This window comes from Austrofundulus limnaeus, unplaced genomic scaffold (genome assembly GCF_001266775.1).
Source record: "Austrofundulus limnaeus strain Quisiro unplaced genomic scaffold, Austrofundulus_limnaeus-1.0 Scaffold141, whole genome shotgun sequence".
NCBI classification, from domain to species: domain Eukaryota; kingdom Metazoa; phylum Chordata; class Actinopteri; order Cyprinodontiformes; family Rivulidae; genus Austrofundulus; species Austrofundulus limnaeus.
In genome coordinates this window covers 363,806-373,087 of record NW_013952543.1, presented here as the reverse complement: position 1 = coordinate 373,087, position 9,282 = coordinate 363,806, and the positions used below count along the sequence as shown (strand labels likewise).

General features: G+C 39.7%; 2 protein-coding genes across 2 annotated transcripts in view; one reads left to right on the top strand and one right to left on the bottom strand.

The window, feature by feature from the left end:
- Positions 1-709: 709 nt before the first annotated feature.
- On the top strand, positions 710-3,792 carry LOC106522948 (matrix metalloproteinase-19). The gene is made up of 8 exons (XM_014016212.1): positions 710-888; positions 967-1,097; positions 1,174-1,386; positions 2,120-2,365; positions 2,450-2,542; positions 2,642-2,806; positions 2,928-3,055; positions 3,136-3,792. The coding sequence occupies exons 1-8, from the start codon at positions 764-766 to the stop codon at positions 3,373-3,375; spliced, it is 1,341 nt and encodes a 446-aa protein (XP_013871666.1). The 5' UTR covers positions 710-763; the 3' UTR covers positions 3,376-3,792.
- A 2,326-nt stretch (positions 3,793-6,118) lies between these two features.
- LOC106522959 (transmembrane protein 198) overlaps positions 6,119-9,282 on the bottom strand; it is an 8,417-nt gene continuing 5,253 nt past the window's right edge. Inside the window, exons 3-5 of the mRNA XM_014016223.1 lie at positions 8,148-8,723; positions 7,941-8,065; positions 6,119-7,821 (exon numbers count right to left, since the gene is read on the bottom strand). Coding sequence (XP_013871677.1) covers positions 7,672-7,821; positions 7,941-8,065; positions 8,148-8,723 — 851 coding nt within the window. The 3' untranslated portion in view covers positions 6,119-7,671. The remainder of the gene's footprint in view (positions 7,822-7,940; positions 8,066-8,147; positions 8,724-9,282) is intronic.

Genomic DNA, 9,282 nt, shown 5'->3' with positions numbered 1-9,282 from the left:
TTTTTTTTACATCACGTATCATCATGGTAAACTTTGTTTTAAATAAAATCCTGTAATAAGTTTTATAGACACAGTTTTCACTTTTTATTTTTTTAAACTGTAAGACTATAATTACATTTATAATATTTCTGCTGTTCAAAGGCGAATTACCATAAACTAATTTTCCAGGGTAAACATGTTTTTCCATGACAATTATGAGTCAACAAGAAACAGTTCTCAAATGTGAAATTTACTGTTTCAGCAAAAGTCAAACATCGTCGTCGTAAAATTCTGTCAACAGTTGTGTCCAAAGATTCTGAACCAACGGTTCAGTTTCTGTCTTTGTATAACATGCTTTTCATAAGCAGAACTAAATGAAAAAGCATTTAGGAGCCAAAAAATATATATCTTTTGTGTGTGTGTATTTTTACTTGTCTAAATCATTTAGTTTGATCATGTATATATTAAACTATTTAAAGTCCTACAAATAACTTTAAAATTTCAGGCTAACGTTGATTTTAACTGTAGACATTAATTATTAAATAAAATACATATTTTTAAAAAGTAGAAAATAGTTCTATTTCTAACCGCAGCAAATCATTTTGCTTCTACTTGTTTGATTATGGGAGGCCCAAAATAGATCAGTTTTCAATAATTTTGCTGTGGGTTGTTTGTATTGGATTGCAGGTTTAAAACAAGCCAAAAGAGTTTCCTCTTATTTCCACCAGGCCACTCAGGATTAATGTTTAAAATAAAAATAAATATGTAAATCATTTTTAAATCCATGCTTTTCATTATTATTACACTGATTTCACTTCAGGCATATCTTAAGAAGTACGGCTACCTGCACGTCTCTCTGGACAGAAAAGATCTCAACCATCCACCTGAGAAAATAACAGATGCACTGAGGTGACTGTCTTAAATGTATTTCATCTGTTGCTTGTGATTTATCTGAATCAAAGTTCGTTCATTTTCTGTAAATCTCAGAGTTTTTCAGAAAGTGGCCAATGTTCAGATGTCAGGAAAACTGGATGCGCCCACGTTGACAATGATGAACAAGCCTCGCTGCGGTCTGGAGGATTCTTTCAGTAACCAGCCCCTCAAATATCGAGTCATGGGTGCGCAGCTTTGTAATATAACTTACAATCACAGCACAGTCGAAAAGAAATACTCATTCTGGTTGTCACTGAACAGGCTACTGGCGTAAGAAGATGCTGACGTACCGCATCTATAATTACACTCCTGACCTGGGTCCAGGAAAAACCCGTCAGGCCATCCAGAGTGCCTTTAGGTATTGGAGCGAAGTGTCGCCTTTGAGGTTCATCGAGCTGCATCAAGGACGGGCAGACATCAAAATCTCCTTTCACAGGAAGGATAAATCCTGTCCGGTGCCCTTTGATGGACCAGGTATGAAAAAAAAAAACCACACACACAATCACAGAGAGGTGTCTGAAGCTAGAGCATTTTAAAGTGAAGTTCTATCAAATACTTCTCAGTATCAGCTGTGATAGAGAAGAGGAACAGTTTTTATTCAGGCTGTTTAATAATATTAATCAACTCTTTCTCAAAAAACAATACACCAGTGGAAAAAGCTATTATTGTGTCACCGTTTTCTCAATCAAACAACATGTGAGTGTATGTGTGCTGAAGCATATAGACCAGGCTGTGAGCACATCAGTCCGCTGGATTATCACATTTAGTCAGTCCAAATGTTTTAAACTCCCAGCGGACTGATACATCCACAGCCTTGGCACCATCTGCATGTAACAGCTTATCTACTCAACACATACATTAGCATAAAACACACGTTCTGTCACAAACCAAACACAAAGTGTCATGCAAAAGTGTAGAAGCTCAATATTGACTGATATGAATTCATCATTAACTGATGAAATCCACACAGGTTGTTGTTTYTGTGTAAGTGTTTTATAGACCTAAAAAACAATGGAAAAATATGGCCCTTGATAGTTTGTTCGGGCTAGGCTAATGGCTAGCCAAAGACTTTTGTCTCTTTATATTCTGTAACTGTTGATAACTATTAGACAGAATATCAGACTAMCTCTAAATAAAGAAACTTCTTAAGCGAGAAGATCATTAAATAACCCTGAATTGTCAATAAGACTTGTTTTCCTGCCTGTAGGTCATGTTTTAGCCCATGCTGACGCCCCTGAATCAGGACTGGTGCACTTTGACGAGGATGAATTGTGGACGGAGGGGACGAACTCAGGCTCTAATCTGAGGATTGTGGCAGCTCATGAGATYGGCCACGCTCTTGGCCTGGGCCACTCCCAGTACTACAGCGCGCTGATGGGACCAATATACGGTGGATACCGCACCGACTTCAAGCTGCACCCAGAYGATATCCGAGGGATCCAGGCTTTGTACGGTAAATAATACAGGAATGTTTTCAGACAGGAGAAATTGTTTTGTTTGAGGCATTATTTATGCATATGTATTTGTCCTTTTTCAGGAAAGCCAGAGAACAGTGTTCCACCCAGAAATCCTAACCCAAAGGGAGTCGCCACAGATCTGTGCAAGGCCTCTCTGGATGCAGTGATGTTAGGTACAGAGACTCTAACACGGTCAAACTGAAATAAAACATGCTTCCCTCTTCAGGAAGAAGACTCTGTCGTATTTTTTTTCTTGCGTTGTGTCCCTGCAGGTCCTTCAGATAAAACATACATGTTCAGCAGACAGTACGTGTGGACGAGGTCCAGCTCTGGACACAGCTCTCCCACTGTGATTTCTGCTCTGTGGAAAGAGCTGCCGGGGAGCCTCGATGCAGCTGTTTATTCACCGAGGACTGGAAAGTCCTACTTTCTGAAAGGTAGATCTATTACTGATCCTGGCAAACTTCCATGTACTGTAAATTTATACCTTTTYCTCAGTACGTTTCAGTTATTGCAGCGTTTATACGACATATCTCACCTGCACGTGTCCTTTCACAGGAGACAAAGTGTGGAGATACACTGGTTTCAAACTTGACAAAGGCTTCCCCAAACGTTTGACCAGCATCCCTGCAAACATTGACTCGGCCCTTTACTTTCCTAAAATGAAAAAGCTGATCTTTTTAAAAGTAAGAAACAGATTTACTTCAGCATGTTTTTGTGAATGAACAGCTACCTTACTTTAAAATAATTCCTGTTTTGTTTGTAGGGATCAGGGTACTGGCCTTGGGATGARATTAGTCCTACAGACCTCCGTTCTTACCCCAGGCCCATCAAGGAGCTTTTTAAGGGGGTCCCCAGCAGCATTAATGCAGCTGTAACGTGGACTGATGGCAATGCATACATGTTTAAAGGCAACCAGCACTGGCGCGTGAACCAGAGGCATCAGATGGTGGAGAAGAACTATCCTGTGGACACCGCCTCTCACTGGATGCAGTGTGATGACTGAGCCAGCAGAGGGCAGCAGAGATCCAACACCAACCTGAGCCACACGATTCATTTGAAAAAGAGAAGTGTGGGTGTGAAGGTTAACATCTGCCTGTATTAACTGCTGACTCATAATTTGTCATGTTTCTGAGAACATATACCCTTCATACTGTCAACTCCGGCTGTTATTATCATAAAAACAGTCGCAGCTGTGGATCATTTAAAATCAGATGAGACAAATAATAATTATTGATTAGAATTTTTTTTAACAGTTACTTCATGTAGACTGTAGCAGACTTCCACGTGTTACACTGAGGCAACTGGTGAATGTACTATCCTTTTGTGTGCATATTTCTAATGTGGGATATGTGAAAAATATGAAATATATTTTCTGGATACATTTTAAAACATCAAGCTAAGAGAAGGAAACAAAAAGATGTTGCCTTGGCAAATTTTAAATCAATGGTGGTTTTGAATCAAATAAAAAAAAGTCTGACACAGTCACACAGATTGAAGTCCACCCTACTTTCACCTGAGCAGGTGTCTCAAACGGTCAGATTAGTTTAAATCAGCTGGTGGATCCCGGGTCTTTAAAGGATGAGGATTACCTGCTGAGAAAGTCTGCCTCGCACACATAAACAGACGGACCTAATGCTGGTGAATTGGATCAGCTGGCAGGTTTCTATGGATGAATCAAAACATTCAGCCTCCTAATGTCTGGGTTTACTTTGGCTGCACTTTTCAAAAAGTCTAAAGTGTGTTAATAATGAATTAAAAAACTTCAAACATGTCAGAATTAAAGTTTAATTAGAAATTCACTTTAGTGCAAAAAGCTTTTCTTGTCTTACAATAGAGTAAAGGTTTGGTTGTAATTACTTATAAAAATAAATAGGTGTTTTTGTCCTTGAATTCTTAAAATGATAATGGAAATATTGGATAATTTCTAACATAAAAAGGGGAAAAAACAGACAGGTCTGCAAAGCTGCTGTCAAAGCAATACYCTTTCAATGAAATAAAAAAGTTTTAAAAATGGGAGCTTCCTGTGGACTGAATCAAGATCTGCTTTTTTTCTGTGTTAACCATTAACTCTCAATTATTTTTTAAATAACTGGCTATTCTTTGTATTTTTCTACTGGCCTTAAAAATGAAACCATAACCAGTTTGAGCTACATTTCTTTATTTTTAAATAAATCATAAAATAAATCTCCAGAAACAGCCCTCACACTTCAGTCCAAGTGGTTTTTTGTAGACGTTTTTGTTCACAATACAGATGAATATGAAGAGATGTTTTATTTTAAATTGTGGTTCTGTGAAAGAGTTATGAACAATTAATATCTTACCTGTTTTAGATACCTATTAAAACAACCTCGGTTTGGGGAAACAGAGTTTAATTTTGAGCAAACAGCTACTTTGTGTGCAACTAAAATCAAAGTTGGTTGTGTCATCACTTCAAACAACTCCACTTTCAAAATTTATTGTCAATATTGTTTCTGAGACATTTACACCACCACCAGTTTCACATACTTTCCAGGCAATTCACTAAATTTACATGAACTTTTATGCTAATTTGTGCGTATCGTACAAATAGCTGCAGCAGCAGCTAGCTATAGCGTGTCCAGCGCAGACTGGGACACACCCCTGTAGAAGTCTCATATTTCCGCTAGAATAGCTGTGTGATGATAAAATTAAGATGATGCAGCTTTGAAAAACAATTTTGGGTCAAACTGGTAAAATTTGGAAGAAGAAAGAAGTCATTACAGAGGAAGTGAGCCAATAATACCGACAATCAAAAATTGACTTAATTATAGACCAAAAGTTTGGACAAACCTTCTCATTCAAAGAGTTTTCTTTATTTTCATAACTATGAAAATTGCAGATTCACAGGTAGTCACCTGAAATGGTTTTCACTTCACAGGTGTGCCCTCTCAGGTTTAATAAGTGGGAATTTTTGCCTTATAAATGGGGTTGGGACCATCAGTTGTGTTGTGCAGAAGGTGGATACAGTACACAACGGATATTCCTACTGAATAGACTGTTAGAATTTGTATTATGGCAAGAATAAAGCAGATAAATAAAGAAAAATGAGTGGCCATCATTACTTTAAGAAATAAAGTCTGAAAAATTGGGAAAACTTTGAAAGTGTTCCCAAGTGCAGTCGCAAAAACCATCAAGCGCTACAAAGAAACTGGCTCACATGAGGACCGCCCCAAGAAAGGAAGACCAAGAGTCACCTCTGCTGCGGCCGATAAGTTCATCTGAGTCACCAGCCTCAGAAATGTCAGGTTAACAGCAGCTCAGATTAGAGAACAGATCAATGCCACACAGAGTTCTAGCAGCAGACACATCTCTAGAACAACTGTTAGAGGAGACTGTGTGAATCAGGCCTTCATGGTAAAATAGCTGCTAGGAAACCACTGCTAAGGACAGGCAACAAGCAGAAGAGACTTGTTTGGACTAAGAACAAAAGGAATGGACWTTAGACCAGTGGAAATCTGTGCTTTGGTYTGATRAGTCCAAATTTCAGATCTTTGGTTYCAACCACCRTGYCTTTGTGCGACACAGAAAAGGTGAACGGATGGACTCTACATGCCTGGTTYCCACMGTGAAGCATGGAGGAGGAGSTGTGATGGTGTGGGGGTGCTTTGCTGGTGACACTGTTGGGGATTTATTAAAAAATGAAGGCATTAGTGAACCAGCATGGCTACCACAGCATCTTGCAGCAGCATGCTGTTCCATCCAATTTGCATTTAGTTGGACCATCATTAATTTTTCAACAGGACAATGACCCCAAACACACCTCCAGGCTGTGTAAGGACTATTTGACCAAGAAGGAGAGTGATGGGGTGTTGCAYCAGATGACCTGGCCTCCACAGTCACCGGACCTGAACCCAATCGAGATGGTTTGGGGTGAGCTGGACCACAGAGTGAAGGCAAAAGAACCAAMAAGTGCTGAACATCTCTGGGAACTCCTTCGAAACTGTTGGAAAACCATTTCAGGTGAAGCTCTCAAGAGAATACCAAGAGTGTGTGAAGCAGTAATCAAAGCAAAGGTGGCTGCTTTGAAGAACCAAGAATATAAAACATATTTTCAGTTGTTTCACACTTTTTTGTTAAGTATATAACTCCACGTGTGTTAATTCATAGTTTTGATGCCTTCAATGTGAATCTACAATTTTCATGAAAACGAAACCTCTTTGAATGAGAATGTGAGTAGATCCATTTTCAAAGCATATTTTGACATTTTTAAACAACTCCAGTCTTTAAAAATTTTAAATGATTCATGCAAACATAATTTTCTAACATAATTTAAATTGATTTATTTGGCAGGGACAAGGCCCATTAATTGACATTTTTGTAAATGCGCCACAACTAGCCAAAGGCTATTTTTCATCTGTTGTCCCCTAAATTGCTAAAAACAAACAAGATTAAAAATGACTCAATTACATATCATTTATCAGGTGTAAATGTTTACATCATCAGTTTGACATTACAATATTATTTTGCAAAAATATTAAAAACTTCCTGTCAAAAAAAATGACTCCAGGGTTCACAGGAAGTGCCACAACCAGATGCTGCTGCTATTTAACCAAAATAAATAAATAAATAAATCAAATAAAACCTAATGAAATCTATAAAAATCTGTGACACGAGGAGCTGATGGAGGAAAAGTCAATGAAACATTTTCTTGAACTGCTGTGAAATTATGGAGACTGAAGTTCTTTTAAGAAATCCACTTTAGTTCAGACGAGCTGTTAGAACATCACTTTAGTCAGGATTAAACTATTTTTCACTGAGGTCACTTAGCTATCTACAACAGGTAAGATAGTGACTGTATGTGACCCATATCTCTTTGTTTTTTTTGTTTTTTTTACAATTTTTTCCTGTTTGTATTACAAAACAAAAATAAATATAGACATGTCTAATTTATAAGCTGAATGAGTACAGTGATGTGAACAGTTCTCTTTATCTTCAAAAGAATTGAAAGAATTAAAAGTTTAATGCTGTTGGATTCTGTTTGTTTGGTTTGAAGACAGAGACAAACTGCTTAAAAGGAACTGCAATCATGAGCCTAACGACCACAGAGCCTAACGACCACCGAAGTTGCACCAATTTGTCTTGTAAAAACTAATGAAGTGGCGTCCGCACACCAAAAATAACACAGGATTCAAGCCAACAATTAAACAGCTGRAAGAGCTTTTGTGAAAGTGAACCATTGAAAATCAATATTTAATCAACACAATCTCACAACAGGTGCAGCAGATCTGTGCAGGTTCTTGAAACCACRCACGTTTGAGTCGGCAGCCCAACACATGGCTGTTCAGACTGTAAAGATGGGGGAGGCRGCAGTCAGAGGCATCATGGAGCCCGTCTCAAAGCTATAGTCAATCAGAGTGTGTGCGTTGGTGCTGATGCTGCTGGTGGACGAGCCTGTTCCCATCTGACGCTCCTGGAGTCTTTGGAGATAACTCTGGAGGACAGACAGGTGAGAGAAACACCGTCACCTCATCTGCTACAAATACTCAAACCTGTTGAGGCTCTTCAGAAAATCAGAGTTTATGCATTTTACATTTTCACACAGCCACCCACCGGTGCAAGGACGTCCCCAGCGTAGCGTTTCAGGGGCGGAGGTTTACGCTGACGATATGGCTGGGGTCTTCTTCTCGATTCTCTACATTTGTGCTTCAGATGATTCTTCTGTTTTTCATGTGCAGCTGGGGAACATCCAAAGGCATTATAATTAAACGACATGAAGCAAATAGAGTGGCTGCCTGGGAATGGTTGACTGAAACTCACTTTTCTTGTGTGAAACTCCCCTTGCAGTCAACCACCACTGCACCAGCACGCCTGCGACACTCAGAGCGGGACAGATCCCAGCGATCGCCCAGTTAAACCAGCAGAGCCGTCGTGGAACGACCTGACAAAACACGTCGTACACCTGATCCGGCAGCACGAACGCTCCCAGCAGGTAGTCCACGCACAGCGTCACGGTCGTTGCTCCAAACACAGACGTGTGGACGATGCTGAAGAGCTTCTGCCACTGCAGCGTGAACATGGCGGTGGAGATGCCGGCAGCCAGTACGGCACAGAGAGGCACCCACGCCGGAGACAGGCTGTAAAAATGTCCAATCACCACCAACACAGAGAGGGAGAGCAGGCTCCCCAGCTGCAGGCCGCCGAGGAGGAGTCCCAGCGTGGACACTGTCATGGTCATCAGCCCGCTCAGAACTCCCACTCCCAGGCCGATGCCTGCCTTGGTCTCTGCTTCCAGCTGGCTGTTCAGGTCAGGCTCTTTATGGTAGAAGAGGAGCACGACTGCTGAGCCAAACATGAAACCCGACAAGAACATGACCACCTTAAAGCAGCGGTATCCTGGAGAGAGGAAGGAAAACAGAGCTAGAAATGTCTCTTTAACTGGTATATACACACAAACAGTTTCACCATTATCTGCTCAATTCTCTGAAGCTCCACTAATACTTTTGAGCCCAAAATACTCTCATCATATCTGACTAAATAATAAAGTAGARCATTTCTAATGTCCAAATAGCATTAACTTGGTAATGCTGTATTTTAAGCTGAAAAAAACAACAACATTTCATTATTATAACTGTACAAGACGTGTGAAGAGAATCAAGGTTTGACCTCTTGAGCCCCGTGCAAAACAGCATTTTCCGTTTTCTATTTCTTTTAACTTCTTTTAACTTAGGATCGGTCAGTTGAACCTGGACAAGTTTGGTATCAAAAGAAACCTACGAATCTTGGCTAAAAGCTCATGGAAAATATTTTTACATCCACCAAACACAATTCAAACAACCAGCAGCTGAATCAGAAAGTAAACAAACTGAACAAAATGGCATCGTTGTAAATCTGCAAAAACATTCAAGCAAATCTGTGCAGGGAAAAAAAATTCTCTAGATTTTGAGTGAATATG